Below are 21,435 nucleotides of genomic sequence, written 5' to 3'. Positions count from 1 at the left end.
AATACTTCTGATATTTTTTGTAATCGGTACGCCATGTGGTTAGCACTTCATTTGGTTATCCTATACGCTCTGAAGCTAGTAACTCCTTGTGCAGTTGATAATACTATTCATAGTGGTCCAGTACTAAGGATTCATTAATGCAGAACGAAAGCTAACACCAACAGTGGTATTGTCACCAATGTGACAAGCTAACAAAAGTTCAATACATTTTTATGATACCACATTCTTATCTGTCTGACATTTCTTAGTAACTTTCATACAGGTACAGGCGGTATGGGCAATGGTATCATGCGATCTAAGATGGTCTAATACTACATGGTTAGTATCCACTCGTGTGTTCCATTTGTTTTGATACCCTTGTTTACTTCAATTAACTGTACAAGGCAGATGTGACGGCTTGCCAGACAATCTTTTCCAGCTCCAGTAGTCGGTGCATCAGCGTTTTCTACAGGATACTTTCAATATTTTGTAAGAATGTCCATACTGATGTGGCTTTACTATAATAAACTAATTGATGTAAATATTACTGCTGTCGCTGCCTCGAGGACACAGCAACGTGTAATAAATCTGACTCTCAAGGTCTTTTCCCTTAGTTTGTCTTTTTAATTTCGTTCTTTGAGAGAAGTGGCTACTCCCAAACGAGGTGATAGCAATCGGATCCTAAGTCAGCTGATATCCTCGCTCCGATCATCTATGCTAGAACAGGACAACGAGTTACGAAAAATATTTTCGAGTGAAGAAAGCTTCCGTTGCATTTTAGGGTTAATGTCAGTGTGTGGAAAGAGTATTAGTGTATCATTGCTTTACAGTCTGGAACCGCGCGACCGCTACGGTCGCAGGTTAGAATCCTGCCTCGGGAACGGATGTGTGTGATGTCCTTAGGTTAGTTAGGATTAAGTAGTTCTAAGTTCTAGGGGACTGATGACCTCAGAAGTTAAGTCCCATAGTGCTCAGAGCCATTTGAACCATATCATTGCTTACTGTATCGTTTTCAGTGACAGTTGTTCAGGTATCTGCAATGCATGTATGAAACAGCTATCGGGCCATATCCTTCCCTTCAGAGGACGGACTCTTATTCAGGTATGGACAGAATTTCCAGTTATTCTGATTCACATCATTTGAAGACATATATCCGTTTCAAATATGTAGAACTAGCATAATATTCGTCGGATTTTGAAAGGTGTCACTTAATGGAATAATCTTTGTGTGATACTATTTGCAAAATAACATATAGACTATACAGTATAGCTTTAGCTTTTGACTTTACATTGCGTGAAAATATAATTAGCAGTTAATAACCTCGAACAATATTGCCAGCTATATAAGGGAATACGTGACACCTTAACGTGGACAAACGTATCGAATAGGAAAACCAGACAATGTACCGTTTAATGTATATCCAGAGACTCAGGCCAAGTAATGCAGTAGCTTTCCACAGTCACAAAATAGCCTTGTTAACATGTCAAATAAATTTGACACAAATGCAGTAGACACATTGTAACACCGTCCATGGCTGCTATCGTACCGCAAGCCCAAATTACTTGGATATATCTATTTCTATGTAACGACAGTCAACAGATTCAAACCTTTTATCCATTTTTTTAGGACAGTCTATAGTGTAAAATGAAAACAGGCCGAAAGCCAAATTATTATTCCGTCCAAAAAAATACTGAACAACGTCGATAATAGCATTCCACTATTTGACCACTGCACATACTCACTAATGGGAGGTATTGAAATAAGCACCTCTGGTGCTGAGAAACAACAAAGATCATTCTAGTCGAAAAAGACAGCATGCTGATATGATTTTATCTGCATAAAATTCACACCTGATACGCTGCGGTACTAGATCCTTTCCCAGGTCGTATTTACCAAGAACGTCCCGAAAAACAGATAGCCCCGCGTGACTAATACTGTAAATGTGTAAAAAAAGGTAAAAAAACTAATGCATAGAATTAGAAAGCAATTTCGCTGTGTTGGAGAATAAATTACTTGTTGTACAGTAATATAATTTTACAGGTGCGTTCAATTGTATACGCGTATGTGGACACTGCAAAATTTCTTGCAAACGAAGTTAATAGTAAAGAAGTAATAAATGAAAACTCATCCTCAAATATTGGGTGAATATACTCACAAGAAGAACGCGGCAAGTGTCATAACCAGATTTCTCAGAAACTTAGCTCACTTATAGAGGCCAATATAAGCTAACATGTGTCTCGGGTTATTTGTAGGTATTCGACAGTTTCTGAGAAAACATCGGTCAAAATTTTCCAGGTGCTTTATATGCAAACAAATAAATAAATAAAAATGAAAATTTGTGGTACGTTCTATGGGACCAAATTGCTCAGTTCGTCGGTCCATACGCTTACACACTACTTAACCTTAAACTAACTTACACTAAGGACAACGCACACACCAATGCCCAAGGGAGAACTCGAACCTCCGACGGAGGGAGCCCCGCGAACCGTGGCAAGTCGCTCAGACCACACGGCTCCCAGAGCGGTCAGCTTTACATAACCTTTCACCAAGTAACTGGTGACGCAATAGCAAGCATCGCAGCTTCGTGCTTTTGTGCACCGTGTTCGAACTCCGATTATTATTTTTCATTTTTCTACCCACATCCATAGAAGATTACTACTAGAATGTTTTCCAGTGTATATTGAACTATCTTTGTCCTGGTCTACTAAGTACATACTGGCGAATGAACTTAAAATAAAGAAATAACATATACAGATGATGTCGCTATTTCTCTTTTATCACTCTACACGAAGACTGTTCAAAAAGTAACCTACATTACTATCTACTGTTGAAATCAACAAAGATACTGGGTGCGTATTCTCTCTATGTTTGTAGACGTACGCTGTGTGCAAACCTGATTTTTTTCATGACTGCGGGAACAGCTCGTCATTGGCTAGCTGTTGACAACTGAACGCGTGTAGGTGGTAGTTGTCGGATTCTGTGTTGTGCTCAAAATGAGAAAGCTGAACAACGTTATTGCACCAAATTTTAAGCTTGGCGATTCTCAAGGTGAAACAATCCACAGGATTCGACAAGTGTTTTGGGAGAAACAATGGCTACCACTGAGTGGTACAACAGCTTCAAAGATGGCCGTTCATCAGTGAAGAGTGAAGCACGTTTAGGCACGTCCTCAATATCCGCAAATGAGGTCGTGATACAGGACAGACGAATCACGGTTCAAATGGTTCAAATGGCTCTGAGCACTATGGGACTTAACATCTGTGGCCATCAGTCCCCTAGAACATAGAACTAATTAAACCTAACTAGCCTAAGAACATCACACACATCCATGCCCCAGGCAGGATTCGAACCTGCGACCGTAGCGACGAATCACGGTCAGAGTACTTGCAGACATGTTTAAATTAGTACTTGTGTCATTCATTCCATTTTAATGGAGCATTAGGACCTCAGAAGGAGGTTTATGCCCAAGCGGCTAACAAATGAGCAGAAAAAATTTCGTTCCGAGATCGCTCAGCCGTTTCAGTTCCCATCTCTCATATGTTTCTATCGTCGATATCCCACAAGGGAATGCATCAAATCTCCCTGAAGAATATATGTAAGAATAAAATATAAGAATTCATGTAAGAGTGAAATATAAGAATATCATAATTTTAAATGATTGTAACCTCTGAAAATACCCCACACACATATATTATATAATAAACGTATAACATTTTTTGTGCAACCTATTTGTAATGTTATAATTAATATAACATACTTGCATCCTATAACGCGGTAAGAAACATTCATGTGTGATAACATTCTATGTCCATGAGTAGAAAGATAAAAAAATAGGAAAATGTGATCGCGTTTCGAACAGGGCTCGCAAAAATAAGACACCGCGATGCTAGTCACTATGCCATTCTTTCAACGGTCGAAAACGCGCTAAAAACGTACACTACTGGGCATTAAAATTGCTACACCACGAAGATAACATGCTACGGAGGCGACATTTAACCGACAGGAAGCAGAATGCTGTGATATGCAAATGATTAGATTGTCAGAGTATTCACATAAGGTTGGCGACGGTGGCGACACCTACAACGTGCTGACATGAGGAAAGTTTCCAAACCGATTTCACATACACAAACAGCAGTTGACCGGCGTTGTTGGTGAAACGTTGTCGTGATGCCTCGTGTAAGGAGGAGAAATGTGTACCATCACGTTTCCGACATTCATAAAGGTCGGATGGTGGCCTATTGCGATTGCGGTTTATCGTATCGAGCCATTGCTGCTCGCGTTGGTCGAGATCCACTGACTGTTAACACAATATGGAATAGGTGGCTTCCGGAGGGTAATACGGAACGCCGTGCTGAATCCCAACGGCCTCGTATCACTAACAGTCGAGATGACAGGCATCTTATGCGCATGGCTGTAACGGATCGTGCAGCCACGTCTCGATCCCTGTGTCAACAGATGGAGACGTTTGCAAGACAACAACCATTTCCACAAACAGTTCGAAGACATTTGCAGCAGCATGGACTATCAGGTCGGAGACCATGGCTGCGGTTACCCTTGACACTGCATCACAGGCAGGAGCGCCTGCGATGGTGTACTCAACGACGAATCCGGGTGCACGAATGGCAAAACGTCATTTTTCCGGATGAATACAGTTTCTGTTTACAGCATCATGATGGTCAAATCAATGTTTGGCGACATCGCGGTGAACGCACATTCGAAGTGTGTATCACCAGGAGTGACTTTTTTTTTTTTTTGTCATCAGGCTACTGACTGGCACGAATTCCTTTCCTGTGCTAACCTCTCCATCTCAGAGTAGCACTTGCAACCTACGTCTTCAATTATTTGCTTGACGTATTCCAATCACTGTCTTCCTCTACAGTTTTTGCCCTCAACCCCTCTAGTTGTCATAGCAGATGTCCTATCATCCTGTCCCTTCTCCTTATCAGTGTTTTCCACATATTCCTTTCCTCTCCGATTCTGCGTAGAACCTCCTTATTCCTTACCTTATCAGTCCACCTAATTTTCAACATTCGTCCATAGCACCACATCTCAAATGCTTCGATTCTCTTCTGTTCCGGTTTTCCCACAGTCCATGTTTCACTACCATACAATGCTGTACTCCAGACGTATATCCTCAGAAATTTCTTCCTCAAATTAAGGCCGGTATTTGATATTAGTAGACTTCTCTTGGCCAGAAATGCCTTTTTTGCCATAGCGAGTCTGCTTTTGATGTCCTCCTTGCTCCGTCCGTCATTAGTTATTTTGCTGCCTAGGTAGCAGCATTCCTTAACTTCATTGACTTCGTGACCTTCAATCCTGATGTTAAGTTTCTTAATTGTTCTCATTTCTACTACTTCTCATTACCTTCGTCTTTCTCAGATTTACTCTCAAATCATACTGTGTACTCATTAGACTGTTCATTCCGTTCAGCAGATCATTTAATTCTTCTTTACTTTCACTCAGGATAGCAATGTCATCAGCGAATCGTATCATTGATATCCTTTCATCTTGTAGTTTAATTCCACTCCTGAACCTTTCTTTTATTTCCATCATTGCTTCCTCGATGTACAGATAGAAGAGTAGGGGCGAAAGTCTACAGACTTCTCTTACACCCTTCTTTTCCAGGTCGACAAATCCTATGAACGTGTCTTGATTTTTCTTTAGCCTTGCTTCCATTATTAGCCGTAACGTCAGAATTGCCTCTCTCGTGCCTTTACTTTCCCTAACGCCGAACTGATCGTCACCTAGCGCATTCTCAATTTTCTTTTCCTTTCCTCTGTATATTATTCTTGTAAGCAGCTTCGATGCATGAGCTGTTAAGCTGATTGTGCGATAATTCTCGCATTTGTCAGCTCTTGCCGTCTTCGGAATTGTGTGGATGATGCTTTTCCGAAACTCAGATGGTATGTCGCCAGACTCATATATTCTACACACCAACGTGAATAGTCGTTTTGTTGCCAATTCCCCTAATGATTTTAGAAATTCTGATGGAATGTTATCTATCCCTTCTCCCTTATTTGACCGTAAGTCCTCCAAAGCTCTTTTAAATTCCGATTCTAATACTGGATTCCCTACCTCTTCTAAATCGACTCCTGTTTCTTGTTCTATCACTTCAGACAAATCTTCACCCTCATAGACGCTTTCCACCTATCTGCTCTCTCCTGTGCATTTGACAGTGGATTTCCCGTTGCACTCTTAATGTTACCACCGTTGCTTTTAATGTTACCAAAGGTTGTTTTGACTTTCCTGTATGCTGAGTCTGTCCTTCCGACAATCATATCTTTTTCGATGTCTTCACATTTTCCTGCAGCCATTTCGTCTTAGCTTCCCTGCACTTCCTATTTATTTCATTCCTCAGCGACTTGTATTTCTGTATTCCTGATTTTCCCGGAAGATGTTTGTACTTCCTCCTTTCATCAATCAACTGAAGTATTTCTTCTGTTACCCATGGTTTCTGCGCAGCTACCTTCTTTGTACCTATGTTTTCCTTCCCAACTTCTGTGATGGCCCTTTTTAGAAATGTCCATTCCTCTTCAACTGTGCTGCCTACTGCGCTATTCCTCATTGCTGTATCTATAGCGTTAGACAACTTCAAACGTATCTCGTCATTCCTTAGAACTACCGTATCCCACCTATTAGCGTATTGATTCTTCCTGACTAATGTCTTGAACTTTAGCCTACTCTTCATCACTACTATATTGTGATCTGAGTCTATATCTGCTCCTGGGTACGCCTTACAATCCAGTATCTGATTTCGGAATCTCTGTCTGACCATGATGTAATCTAATTGAAATCTTCCCATATCTCCCGGCCTTTTCCAAGTATCCCTCCTCCTCTTGTGATTCTTGAACAGTGTATTCGCTATTACTAGCTGAAACATGCTACAGAACTCAATTAGTCTTTCTACTCTTTCATTCCTTGTCCCAAGCCCATATTCTCCTGTAACGTTTTCTTCTACTCCTTCCCCCACAACTGCATTCCAGTCGCCCATGACTATTAGATTTTCGTCCCCCTTTACATACTGCGTTACCCTTTCAATATCCTCATACACTTTCTCTTACTGTTCATCTTCAGCTTGCGACGTCGGCATGTATATCTGAACTATCGTTGTCGGTGTTGGTTTGCTGTCGATTCTGATTAGAACAACACGGTCACTGAACTGTTCACAGTAACACACCCTCTGCCCTACCTTCCTATTCATAACGAATCCTACACCTATTATACCATTTTCTGCTGCTGTTGATATTACCCGATACTCATCTGACCAGAAAACTTTGTATTACTTCCACTTCACTTCACTGACTCCTACTATATCTAGATTGAGCCTTTGCATTTCCCTTTTCACATTTTCTAGTTTCCCTACCACGTTCAAGCTTCTGATATTCCACGCCCCGACTCGTAGAGCATTATTCTTTCGTTGATTATTCAATATTTTTCTCATGGTAACCTCCGCCTTGGCAGTCCCCTCCCGGAGATCCGAATGGGGGACTATTCCGTAAACTTTTGCCAATGGAGAGATTATCATGACACTTCTTCAACTACAGGCCACATGTCCTGTGGATACACGTTACGTGTCTTTAATGCAGTGGTTTCCATTGCCTTCTGCATCCTCATGTCGTTGATCATTGCTGATTCTTCCTCCTTTAGAGGCCATTTCCCACCGCTAGGACAAGAGAGTGGCCTGAACCTCTATCCGCTCCTCCGCCCTCTTTGAAAAGGCCGTTGGCAGAATGAGGCTGACTTCTTATGCCGGAAGTCTTCGTCCGCCAATGCTGATTATTTATCAAAATTTAGGCAGTGGCGGGGATCGAACCCGGGACGGAAGAAGTGTTGATTATGAATCAAAGACGCTACCCCTAGACCACGAGTACAATGCGTGACGGTAAGGGGTGCCTTTTGTTACACGTCGCAGTCACCTCTTGTTCGATTGACGGCACTTTGACCAGTGGACGTTACATTTCAGATGTGTTACGATCCGTGGCTCGACCCTTCATTCGATCCCTGCGAAACCCTACATTTCAGCAGGATAATACACGACCGCATGTTGCAGGTCCTGTACGGGTCTTTCTCGATACAGAAAATGTTCGACTGCTGCCCTGGCCAGTACATTCTCTAGATCTCTCACCAATTGAAAACGTCTGGTCAATGGTGGGCGAGCAACTGACTCATCACAATATGTCAGTCACTACTCTTGATGGACTGTGGTATCGTGTAAAAGCTGCATGGGCAGCTGTACCTGTACACGCCATCTAAACTCTGTTTGATTCTATTCCCAGGCGTATTATGGCCGTTATTACGGCCAGAGGTAGTTGTTCTGGGTACAGATTTTTCAGGATCTATGGATCCAAATTGCGTGAAAATGTAATCACATGTCAGTTCCAGTATAATATATTTGTCCAATGAACACCTGTTTATCATGTGCATTTCTTCTTGGTGTAGCATTTTTAATGGCCAGTAGTGTATTTAAATTACTTCGCAAACTTTGACTGTCGTTTTCTCGGAAATTATCCCGTATCTAGGATAAGCTCACTTTCCACTGAGCCGAATTTCTGGGTAATCGGTTTGTGGCACTTGTCGTGTTCTCCTCGTCAGGGTAATTTGCTCGCTCTGAGTTAGCTGCCTCAAGGCATGCCCACAGTTCCTAAATGCAATACCTAATGTATCGTGTTCAGGGTTTCAACTAAGATTAGCCTATGCCTCTTAACGAGTAGAGTGTACCAGAATTTAAAATTGTAAATTCAGCCAATAGTTATATGCAATACTAAATATCCATTTTCGTTGTCCCTGGAAGCCGCTGGACACGCAACTTTTAACTGGAACTGGGTCCCCGTGTTTGCCTTTTACTTCAAATGGCTCTGAGCGCAATGGGACTTACCATCTGAGGTCATCAGTCCCCTAGAACTAATAACTACTTAAACCTAACTACATGTTAGCTTTTTAGTAATACAGATAAGTTGACTTGAATAACTTTTTACAAGCAGAATTCAGTACGAATTTTCAGTGTAAAAGAATGTAACACCGCGAGAGTCTCAGGAAAGCAAAACGGGTTTGCTAAACGATTCATCATGTTGTCAACAACATTATCAGGTTATTCATTGACAATACAATTGACTATAGAGAACCATCGCCGATGGTTGGTGCGAGGACAACGGAGAATGACTTGAAAACGAATTTAAATCAGCGTACAGAATAGCAGCTCTCTTTGAATTTGGGTAAATGCAAGTTAATTCCCACAACAAAACGGAAGAACCCTATAGTTTACGATTTCCAAAGTACTTGTAATCTTCTAGAGCCGATTCCTTACTTTCGACATTATTGGCGGGTATACCATGTGGTTATGAGTAAATTCCATTGTGGGCTGTAATTATCGTACGAAAGAGAAACTTGGAGAATATTCTAATGCGTTAATTCGGAACCGATTCACACTGGTAAAAATGTGTTCAAATTTTGCCCACCAGTTGCAAATCTGGCGCTGTGAATGCAAGGAAGACGCACAGATATCTTCCCGTATGTAATATACTAGGAAGAGGACTTGGTCAAAAGAGGTCAAACAACCGTCGCTTACTCAGTTTCTTCAATATGAACACTGGGGGTGTCAACGAGATGCTGTACAGTTCCATATCTGTACCTGGAGGGCAAAATTCGAAATTTTTTTTTCCAGAGTAAATTTTAACTGTAGCCACATTTTATTAAGCAACTGGTTAAAATTAAACTAGAACTTGACGAATGGAAGACTTATTTCTGTTGCGTATAAAACTGGAATGTGCAGTGTATTCATAAAAGTAATAGCAAAAAAAGACTCTAATGCGACCTATTGCAGAACTAGCTTCGTTATGTGCAGTCCTTATCAAGTTAGCATGAGAGACATCGAATTAATCAACGGATACCCTGCTAAAGTTGTATAGTCCATTAGACTGTTAATAGAGTTGTTTTAGGAACGCAAATGGATGTCTTACACCGAAACCAGATTTACAGAACCACTACAGTAGGAAGACAGAGCTACAATTCTGTTGACTCTCTCCAGTAGGTTCTCTAGTGTTTACTACTAGAAACCTTAGGCGTGTATATGTCCACCACCTCAATATCATCATTAAAACGAAAGTACGCTGCGATAGAGAGTCGATAAAAATTTGTTTACGTTCGGAGACTTCTAATTCCTTACGATACATCTGTGACCTACTTCTACTCTACCAGTGGCTGTTTTTAGCAGCAGTCTTCCCATTCCACGCCTAATACCACAAGTGACTTCATCAAGGCGAAACAGTAGTCTTAGGTTTTCCACTAACAGCCAAGAGAAGGTCTTAAACGGCACTGTCCAGTCACATTAATGTGACCACCTGTCAGAATCCTGGATAACTAGTCAAGTTCTGGTAGGTACCGACAGGGATGTGCAGACATGCCGACCCCATTGTCGTGGTCACCTATGCTCGGTTTTTTCGCTGAGGATCCACAGTTTCTCGATTGGGTTTTAAACCGGTGAGTTTGGTGGCCAAGGGGGTACAGACAATGCGTCTTGGTACTCTTCGAGCGACGCAAGTAGACTGCGAGCTGTGTCACCCGCCGCATTGTTCTGCGTGTAGAGGTCATCGTGTGGAGGAAGTACAAACTGCATGCACGTTTGTGCCTTCCAGAATAACGAGATTACCCCGTGAATGCTACGAAAATATTCCTCAAACCATAATGCTCCTTGATCGTCGCAGAGTGTTTCATTTCATTCGTTACAGGTCATACAGGTTAACGGCCATCAGTTCACAAAACTCAATGGGTCTCCAGTTGGGGTATTGGCGTTGTGGGCGTGTGGGTCCTATCCTTCGCCAATCAAACTCTCCCTATGCCTTGATGAAGTCAAGGACTCCTATTCGATCTTAAACTATTGGCATGGTACACCTGTCAAATAAACAGTCCACCATGATGCCACTCAAAATTCGCTCGCAGGCATTTAACTATAACTGTGTCCGTTCACATCGCACAATAAGTGTGGCAGCCAACACAGTGAATGATACTTAATCGTAAGGACTCAATATAGAGTCACACCTCGATTCGCTGTCGACAGAGGTGCTCTCCCTGTGAAGTACTGAGGAGAGACTTGTTCTCGCTCTTTGAGTACACGTATGAGCGCGCACGCTCTCGTTACGTGTTCTCGCTCCAAGAGCGACAGCGGAAAGGCCCCTCTTCACGCCAGACGTGAAGGGGTCTCTTCCATTACTCCTTCAGCTCAAGGCGTCAGAAAAATCGTCTGCCAATCAGCATTGCTCTTCTAAAATGGGAGAATGATGTTTCGTTTAAGGCGACCAATCCCGAAATCTGTAGTATCGGCGTTTGGCGTTTGCTGTCTCCCTATGAAAATCTCTGAAACTGCGTGCTTTGTGTAAAGAATGCGTAGGCTGGCCGCTCCCACTCAATGTAGCGGAATTTGCTTTTAAGCCGAACACGGGGTCGTCCTTTCACTCGGCGAAACGCTGCCTGCTCTACTGGCGGTCACCGGCCGACGTAGATGGGTTGGAACCGGCCACCTGGCGTGCGGTTGCCTCTCTTGAACTAAAAGCCCTGCGACTGTCGTGTCTGGAATGTATGTGTGTACGTCAGCCTCGAGTATTTCAACCACGGTGCGCTTACTTGTTATTTGCATATCGATTACATGAATTCATACAACACTGACTTTATCTTATCGAGTTTAGGTTCGAATGAAGCGTCTTGATGTGCGGAATATGATTGTGAGGGCGGAATATGTAAGCAATGAAGGTCAGGAGACCACAACGTCTTACAGCGTATTGGGGTGTAAATTCAATTCTTTGTCACCCACGAATAGCAGTCAGCATGGGTGTACATACCAGGCGCCTGCTACAGAGGCCCTTACACAGGAACGTTCGATGAACAGTCGTTCAAGAGACACTGTTGGTGGCCCCTTGATTCATCCGGGCGGTCAGCTGCTCAACAGTTGCACGTCTATTTGCACGCACACATCTTGAAAGCCGTTGTTCAGCCCTGTCATGTATGGCCAGCGGTGCACCACAGTTGCCTCAGCGGCGGTGTTGAACAGCACCATTTTTCCATGCACGGTACACTTGAACAACTGCGACAAGTGAACAGTTTATAAACTAGGCCGTTTCGGATATCAATCTTGGTGCGACGTCCAATGCTCACGCTCTTTTGGAAGTAAGATAAATCGCTCCATTTCCACATTACGACAGCGACTGTAGTTTCACAATTGCGACATTGTCTGAATAAAACAGTACCTCGAAAATACAATAAATTTCCTTTACTTTACATCTATTGTGACCATAGACGTAAAGTAAAGGAAATTTAAACGACTGTAGTGTTTTCCGGGTCCCTCTGACACGAATGTTATACGCTCCACTGCTAGCGCTATTCATTCTCTCAGCGACCACACCGGCACCGAAACGGGAAATAACGGAGAGAAGGTCGGATTACTGCATTCGGCCTTCCAAAGGTATTTCACCTCCGAAGATCGTAACACTGTCCCTCCTTCCAATCGTCGTGCGAACGTCCAAATGGCAAGTACTGCCATAACCGATCGCGAAACTGAAAAGCAGATACAATCGCTTAGCAGTGGAAAGGCTTCAGGACCAGATGAGATATCTATAAGATAATACAAAGATTTTGCGAAAGAACTTGCTCCCCTTCTAGCAGTTATTCATCGTAGATCGCTTGAGCAACGAAAGGTACCCAACGACTGGGAAAAAAACGCAGATCGTTCCCGTTTTTGAGAAAGGCAGTAAGACAGATCCACGCAATTGTAGACCTATATCGTTGCCGTCAATCTGTTGTAGAATTATGGAACATATTTCACGCTCAAGAATTATAACGTTCTTGGAAAATTAACTCTGCTCTATAAAATTTAACATGGATTTCGCAAACAGAGATCCTGCGAAATTCAGCTCGCTCTGTTCCTCCTGAGACCCACAGCCCAGTGGAAAACAGCGCTCAGGTTGATGCCGTGTTCCTCGATATCAGTACGGCATTTTACGCCGTTTAATGTAAAAAGTACGAGCTTACGGAGCATCAGAGCAGACCTGCGTTTGGATTCAAGACTTTCTTGCAGATAGTGCTCAACACGTCGCTCTTAACGGAACTAAATCGACAGATGTCAAGGTAACATCCGGAGTACCACAGGGAAGCGTGATAGGATCGTTGTTGTTTACAATATATATAAATGATCTAGTAGAAAGCATCGCATGTTCCTTAAGCGTATTCGCAGATGATGCAGTTGTTTATGACAAGGTAGCAACTCCAGAAGAAATTTGTACAACGACCTGCAGAGAATTGATGAAAGGTGCATACTCTGGCTGTTGACCCTGAACGTAAATAAATGTAACATGTTGCGCATACATAGGAAAAGAAATCCTCTACTGTACAGCTACACTATTGATGAGAAACATCTCGAGACAGAGTCTGCCGTAAAATATCTAGCCGTAACTATCCAGAGCGACCTTAAGTGGAATGCCCACATAAAACAGCTAGTGGGAAAAGCAGACACCAGACTCAGATTCATCGAAAGAATCTTAAGGAAGTGTAAAGAAGTGACCTTTAAGGTGATTGCTGGTCAGCGTGACGGACAGCCGTCCTAAAGGGCCCGAGTCCGATTCCCGGCTGGGCCGGGGATTTTCTCCGCTCGGGGACTGGCTGTTGTGTTGTCTTCATCATCATTTCATTCCCATCCGGCGTGCAGGTCGCCCAGTGTGGCGTCGAATGTAATAAGAGCTGCAGCAAGGCAGCCAGACCTGCCCCGTAAGGAGACTCCCGGCCAATGACACCAAAAGCTCATTTCCATTTTCCATTTCCTACACGTCTTGCAGCGGTCCCTGCTGTAAAAGATGGTTATCCAGGCTTTTGACAGGTCTTCACATTAATGTGACTTGACAGAGTACATATAGAACGAAAAAGTATACCGAGCTGCTGTTTCCGCCAAGTGAAGCAGAAAATGAGGAGAAAATTGTGTTGTACGTAAACAGTAGTTGCCGAATTATAATACTTAATATTTTTTTTAAACGATGCAAAATAATTTTGGCTATGATGATGGAAAGATCACTCAAGACGACTTCAACGAGATGATGTGTTTGGAGCTTGATGAAGTACTAACAACCACTTTCTTTAAAACATCGAACTCCCATGTAAAAAACAGCTGCAAAGGTGTGACTACTTTACAAATGAGTTAATAAGTTCAGTGTTTGATGTTAAGCTTGTAAGCGAGAAAAAATTTCGAAATGTTCGAAATTATTTGTGAAGTTTCATGTTTATGACTTCATATCTGCTGAACTATGTGTCCACAGTGATGTAATTTTGCTGATACATTCAATGATATTTGTCGACACGTTCTGCAAAATATGTTTCGAATAGAGCTAGCAGTAAAAAAAATAACGTCTTGCTTGGTGCTTGATTTTTACTGCGTGAACAGCGGAAACGCTACTTTCATTAACTTGTGAAGAGAGTAAGCTAGCAAAAGCTAAGATTTGCAGTTTTGTGCAAAATTTTTTGAAATTCGCTAAATGCTCTCATTATCAAACACTTGCTGAGTATCAATATAGACTACGTGATTTGAACATCATGAGTTACTTTGCCTCAAGACATACAACGTTTGTAATATTTGTCTTGTATTTAAAGCTTACCGTAAGACTGTATCTCCTAATGACCTGATAACGAAGGCGTTTTAGAGTTTTAAATTCAGCCCGCAATTGATTGAAAGACAAAAATCGAATTCTTGTTGCACCTGGAAGACTTTTAGATAGGCAACCTGCAACTAGGGATGCACCGGATTAGCCCTTCGACAATACAGACAAACCAGTGCCGCAAACCACTGTATTGCCGTCAGGAGATGTCCCACATACGCCACCTTGCTGCAGCACACTACAGTGTATTCACTAATGCTCTTGAAGCCCATCAGTTTGAGCCCTTTTGTTGTAGCGGTGAGAAAAAAAAATGTTCAAGTGCGTGTGAAATCTTATGGGCCTTAATTGCTAAGGTCATCAGTCCCTGAGCTTACACACTACTTAACCTAAATTATCCTAAGGACAACCACACACACACCCATGCCCGAGGGAGGACTCGAGCCTCCGCCGGGATCAGCCACACAGTCCATGACTGCAAAGACTGAGACCGGTAGCGGTGAGACAATTCGCTCCAGAAGACATTGAGAGTATCACATTGTATACCAAGTGGACATGATTTTCTTTTCTAGCGAACATCGCTAACCTGTTAGGCCAGCGACGCGGTTGTTCGTTGCAAAGTATCGTGATCATGCTAAGCCCTCACAATCTGACGTTACAAATATTACTAGTAACTGCGAGAGACTGTTGTTGTTGTGGTCTTCAGTCCTGAGACTGGTTTGATGCAGCTCTCCATGCTACTCTATCCTGTGCAAGCTTCTTCATCTCCCAGTACCTACTGCAACCTACATCCTTCTGAATCCGCTTGGTGTATTCATCTCTTGGTCTCCCTCTACGATTTTTACCCTCCACGCTGCCCTCCACTACTAATTTGGTGATCCCTTGATGCCTCAGAACATGTCCTACCAACCGATCCCTTCTTCTGGTCAAGTTGTGCCACAAACTTCTCTTCTCCCCAATCCTATTCAATACTTCCTCATTAGTTATGCGATCTACGCAACTGAACTTCAGCATTCTTCTGTAGCACCACATTTCGAAAGCTTCTATTCTCTTCTTGTCCAAACTATTTATCGTCCATGTTTCACTTCCATACATGGCTACACTCCATACAAATACTTTCAGAAAAGACTTTCTGACACTTAAATCTATACTCGATGTTAACAAATTTCTCTTCTTCAAAAACGCTTTCCTAGCCATTGCCAGTCTACATTTTATATCCTCTCTACATCGACCATCATCAGTTATTTTGCTCCCCAAATATGCAAGAGACTAGAAGTGTGAATAAAAAAAAAACACCACCTAATAAGAACAGCAGCCGATGAAAGAAATTCAACTAACATACTAGCGGTGATAACACACAATCCACATGTCATTACGATAGAGAAAGAATGTGCAAGAGACTAGAAGTGCGAATAAAAAAACACCACCTAATAAGAACAGCAGCCGATGAAAGAAATTCTACTAACATACTAGCGGCGATAAGACACAATCTACATGTCACTACGATAGAGCAAGAATGTGCAAGTGGCATCAGCAAAAGGCAGCGCGGGTTAGCAAAGACCTTAGCAGAGCACTACAGATCGTTAACGGTAGTTCGGGAATCAAAATGGTTTTCCCGCTCATCAGCCTTATCCGCTGTACACTTGCAACTATCAACAAAATTAAACATGAAGTCTACGAAGAAACATGGGTGACTCCCGGACACATCAATGCCATAATGATACTGGGTAGTACGGTGGGTGAAGGCCAGATGAAATGCAGTTACAGTTATTTTCTGCCTTATGGTTCAGAGCAAATTTAATCGAAATCGATGTAGCAGTTTAGTAGCGTAGAAGTAGCAGAATTGCTTTCGCGTTTCGTAATTTTAATGTGGAAGAATGGTTTAAATAAACACAGAGTTTCCTTTGCAAATGTGTAGCTTTTCAGAAAGAGTTTTGCTACAAGAAAAACAAAACTACCAATATAGAACTACCTGGTCCTCCCATTTAACACATATTCGTCAGGAGTATGGACAGAACATAACAAAAATACACTAACAACCTTTCAGCGGAAATTACTACACAGTATCGGTGGTCAAACAAGGCAGGACGAAGGCTGGAGAATACGCTCGAAATCCGAATTAGAAGTATTAAGACAAGGTCGTGGTATAGTGAATTATGTGAAATCACAGCGAATACGACGGCTAGGACACGTGAAGAGAATGGCACAGGATACAAATCCAAGGAAAATGATGAAAAGTGCGATCCATTTAGCTAGGTGAAAATGGAGACATAGAAGAACGCTACGGTCGCAGGTTCGAATCCTGCCTCGGGCATGGATGCGCGTGATGTCTTCAGGTTAGTTAGGATTAAGTAGTTCTAAGCTGTAGGGGACTGGTGACCTCAGATGTTAAGTCCCACAGTGCTCAGAGCCATTTTCTGAGACCTAGAAGAAGATGGATTGACGACGTGATATTGGATCTCACCAGTATGGGAGTCCGATGATGCGAAAGGGACAACCGAGAAATGTGGAGAAAAATCGTTGAAGGAGCCGAGGCTCACCAAGGCCTGTAGCGCTACTAAAGAAGAAGAAAGGAAAGAGAATGGGTTCAACAAATTGAGGATGGAATAAGTATTGTATTCGTTACGTTGAATCGTATCACGTAGAACATTTCATCCAATAAAAACATTTTCACAAACAGGATAAAGCGATTAATTTCAAAAGTCAATGGATAAAGAGCTTCTACATCTACATCTACATCCGTACTCCGCAAGCCACCTGACGGTGTGTGGCGGAGGGTACCCTGAGTACCTCTATCGGTTCTCCCTTCTATTCCAGTCTCGTATTGTACGTGGAAAGAAGGATTGTCGGTATGCTTCTGTGTGGGCTCTAATCTCTCTGATTTTATCCTCATGGTCTCTTCGCGAGATATACGTAGGAGGGAGCAATATACTGCTTGACTCTTCGGTGAAGGTATGTTCTCGAAACTTTAACAAAAGCCCGTACCGAGCTACTGAGCGTCTCTCCTGCAGAGTCTTCCACTGGAGTTTATCTATCATCTCCGTAACGCTTTCGCTATTACTAAATGATCCTGTAACGAAGCGCGCTGCTCTCCGTTGGATCTTCTCTATCTCTTCTATCAACCCTACCTGGTGCGGATCCCACACTGCTGAGCAGTATTCAAGCATTGGGCGAACAAGCGTACTGTAACCTACTTCCTTTGTTGTCGGATTGCATTTCCTTAGGATTCTTCCAATGAATCTCAGTCTGGCATCTGCTTTACCGACGATCAACTTCATATGATCATTCCATTTTAAATCACTCCTAATGCGTACTCCCAGATAATTTATGGAATTAACTGCTTCCAGTTGCTGACCTGCTATTTTGTAGCTAAATGATAAGGGACCTATCTTTCTATGTATTCGCATCACATTACACTTGTCTACATTGAGATTCAATTGCCATTCCGTGCACCATGCGTCAATTCGCTGCAGATCCTCCTGCATTTCAGTACAATTTTCCATTGTTGCAACCTCTCGATACGCCACAGCATCATCTGCAAAAAGCCTCAGTGAACTTCCGATGTCATCCACCAGGTCATTTATGTATATTGTGAATAGCAACGGTCCTATGACATTCCCCTGCGGCACACCTGAAATCACTCTTACTTCGGAAGACTTCTCTCCATTGAGAATGACATGCTGCGTTCTGTTATCTAGGAACTCCTCAATCCAATCACACAATTGATCTGATAGTCCGTATGCTCTTACTTTGTTCATTAAACGACTATGGGGAACTGTGTCAAACGCCTTGCGGAAGTCAAGAAACACGGCATCTACCTGTGAACCCGTGTCTAAGGCCCTCTGAGTCTCGTGGACGAATAGCGCGAGCTGGGTTTCACACGATCGTCTTTTTCGAAACCCATGCTGATTCCTACAGAGTAGATTTCTAGTCTCCAGAAAAGACATTATACTCGAGGAAGAAATGTTTTTCAGCACCGGGCGTAAAATTTTTCAAATCAATGAATGTCTTCTACTAGACACTTCCTAAATTAGGCTGTCTTCTTCCTCGGCTTCAAGCTATCTCCGTACCAAATGTCATTAAAATTGGGTCAACTGTTTTTTGTGAAAACGTAAGACAGAGAGTTATTTAGCCTGTTTACAACATTAGTATGGTAAGCACGGACTATGCAATTGCCAAACGATCATCGAAAACAGTGGCAGTCGTTAATTATGTGGGAGTATGCGTACTAGGCGATTTAAAGTAGAACAACCATATAAAACTAAGCGTAGAAAAGCCATATGCCACACTGAGATTCATTGTAAGAATCACGAGGAGGAACAGATCACACACGAAGGAGGAAGGTTACAAAACACTCTTTCTATCGTGACGTGAGCATTTCTTCTCAGTCTGGTACCCTTGTCCTCCTGACAGAGGAAAAGCGCTAGCGTTTCGTCACCATTGCGCGGAAGCGTCACACAGACTCTCATCGAGCTCCGGTGGCACACGCAACAAGAGACACTTCGTGCACGACGGTGTGGTTCGCTGCTACAAAACCAAGAACGGTCGTTCCTAGGAGAATCGAACAACAGTTTTTTCCTGTTACCTCGGGAAAAGACTGAAGGCGAAATTGGAGACAATCGATTTCAAACGGAAGTTTAGCACAATTGCCTCCTTCCGTCCACCTATATCCACTCGAACAGGAAAGGCAGCAAAATCCAGTGGTACGCGAAATACTGTCTACCACACACTTTGCGGCGGCTTACGAAGTATGGAAGTAGATTTAGATATAAATGATTAAAAAGTCATCAACAGTTGCAATAACAGTTAAACGAAGGCTATGAATGATGTGCGTGATACGCGAGGTAACCTGAGCATAGACGGCGACCAGCACCGCCGCCCACAGCACGACCGCCCTGAAGTCCATCGCCAGCTGCAACTGCGGCTGCAGGACGCGCCGCCGCCACATCACAGGCCAGCCGCCCAAACCGTGTGACGTCAGCAAGGGACTATCGCCCGACGGCGAGTCTCCCTGCTGGAGCGACTTGTAGCCCGCTATCGTTAGTCGAGGGCACCACCTTCCATCATTATGAGCAACATATAAATAATGCTAATCTGACTCAGGGCCTCTACACTACTGGCCATTATAATTGCTACACCACGAAGATGACGCGCTACAGACGCGAAATTTAACCGACAGGTAGAAGATGTTGTGATATGCAAATGATTAGCTTTTCAGAGCATTCACATAAGGATGGCGCCGGTGGCGACACCTAAAACGTGCTGACATGAGGAAAGTCCAACCGATTTCTCATACACAAACAGCAGTTGACCGGCGTTGCCTGGTGAAACGTTGTTGTGATGGCTCGTGTAAGGAGGAGAAATGCGTACCATCACGTTTCCGACTTTGATAAAGGACAGATTGTAACCTATCGCGATTGCGATTTATCGTATCGCGGTCATTGCTGCTCGCGTTGGTCGAGGTCCAACGACTGTTAGCAGAATATGGAATCGGTGAGTTCAGGAGGGTAATACGGAATGACGTGCTGGATCCCAACGACCTCGTATCACTAGCAGTCGAGATGACAGGCATCTTATCCGCATGGCTGTAACGGTTCGTGCAGCCACGTCTCGATCCCTGAGTCAACAGATGGGGACGTTTGCAAGACGAGAACCACCTTCACGAACAGTTCGACGACGTTTGCAGCAGCATGGACTATCAGCTCGGATACCATGGCTGGGGTTACCCTTGACGCTACATCACAGACTGGAGTGCCTGCGATGGTGTACTCAACGACTAACTTGGGTGCACCAATGACAAAAACTTAATTTTTTCCGATGAATCCAGGTCCTGTTTATAGCATCATGATGGTCGCATCCGTGTTTGGCGACATCGGGCTGAACGCACATTGGAAGCGTGTATTCGTCATCAGCATACTGGCGTATCACCCGGCGTGATGGTATGGGTGCCATTGGTTACATGTCTTGGTTATGTCTTGTTCGCATTGACGGCACTTTGAACAGTGGACGTTACATTTCAGATGTGTTACGACCCGTGGCTCTACCCATCATTCGATTCCTGCGAAACCCTACATTTCAGCAGGATAATGCACGACTGCATGTTGCAGGTCCTTTACGGGCCTTTCTGGATACAGAAAATGTTCGACTGCTGTCCTGGCCAGCACATTCTCCAGATCTCTCACCAATTGAAAACTTCTTGTCAATGCTGGCCGAGCAACTGGCTCGTCACAGTACGCCAATCACTACTCTTGATGAACTGTGGTATCGTGTTGAAGCTGCATGGGCAGCTGTACCTCTACACGCCGTCCAAGCTCTGGTTGACTCAATGTCCTGGCGCATCACGGCCGTTATTATGGCCAGAGGTGGTTGTTCTGGGTACCAATTTCTCAGGATTTTGCACCCAAATGGCGTGAAAATGTAATCACATGTCAGTTCTAGTATAATATATGTGTCCAATGAATACCCGTTTATCATCTGCGTTTCTTCTTGCTGTAGCAATTTTAATGGCCAAGAGTGTAATAATGACCATAACGCTAAGCGGTGACATCTCATTCTACTCCCGTGCCTATCTTTACAAGACATGTTTTATTAGTTACTAGCATTTTTTATCGTTTTTATTTTAAACACTAGCCACAACTCACACAATCCACCTAACTAAATCATTAAAATATCTGCCAGTACACTTAATGAGACACTAACCTGGAGCTCTAACCGTCTAACCACACTTACGAAAGTCCGCAATAGATTAAACCAACTGGCCGAACAGGGGGGTTAAATTTCATTATCGTCATCCACACATCTTATCTGGTCCATCTTTATCAATAATAATATA

General features: G+C 43.1%; 1 protein-coding gene across 2 annotated transcripts in view; it reads right to left on the bottom strand.

Moving 5' to 3' along the window:
* The window catches only part of LOC126339755 (inter-alpha-trypsin inhibitor heavy chain H4-like), a 154,481-nt gene extending 134,951 nt beyond the window's left edge, over positions 1-19,530 (bottom strand). For both annotated transcript variants that reach the window (XM_050001659.1, XM_050001660.1), the window contains exon 1: positions 19,453-19,530. In XM_050001659.1, the coding sequence (XP_049857616.1) occupies positions 19,453-19,509 (57 nt within the window). In that variant the 5' untranslated portion in view covers positions 19,510-19,530. The remainder of the gene's footprint in view (positions 1-19,452) is intronic.
* Positions 19,531-21,435: the final 1,905 nt, after the last annotated feature.

This window comes from Schistocerca gregaria, chromosome 1, assembly GCF_023897955.1.
Source record: "Schistocerca gregaria isolate iqSchGreg1 chromosome 1, iqSchGreg1.2, whole genome shotgun sequence".
Classification (NCBI taxonomy): domain Eukaryota; kingdom Metazoa; phylum Arthropoda; class Insecta; order Orthoptera; family Acrididae; genus Schistocerca; species Schistocerca gregaria.
The sequence above is the reverse complement of the archived record's forward strand: the minus strand, read 5'-3'. Positions and strand labels throughout refer to the sequence as shown.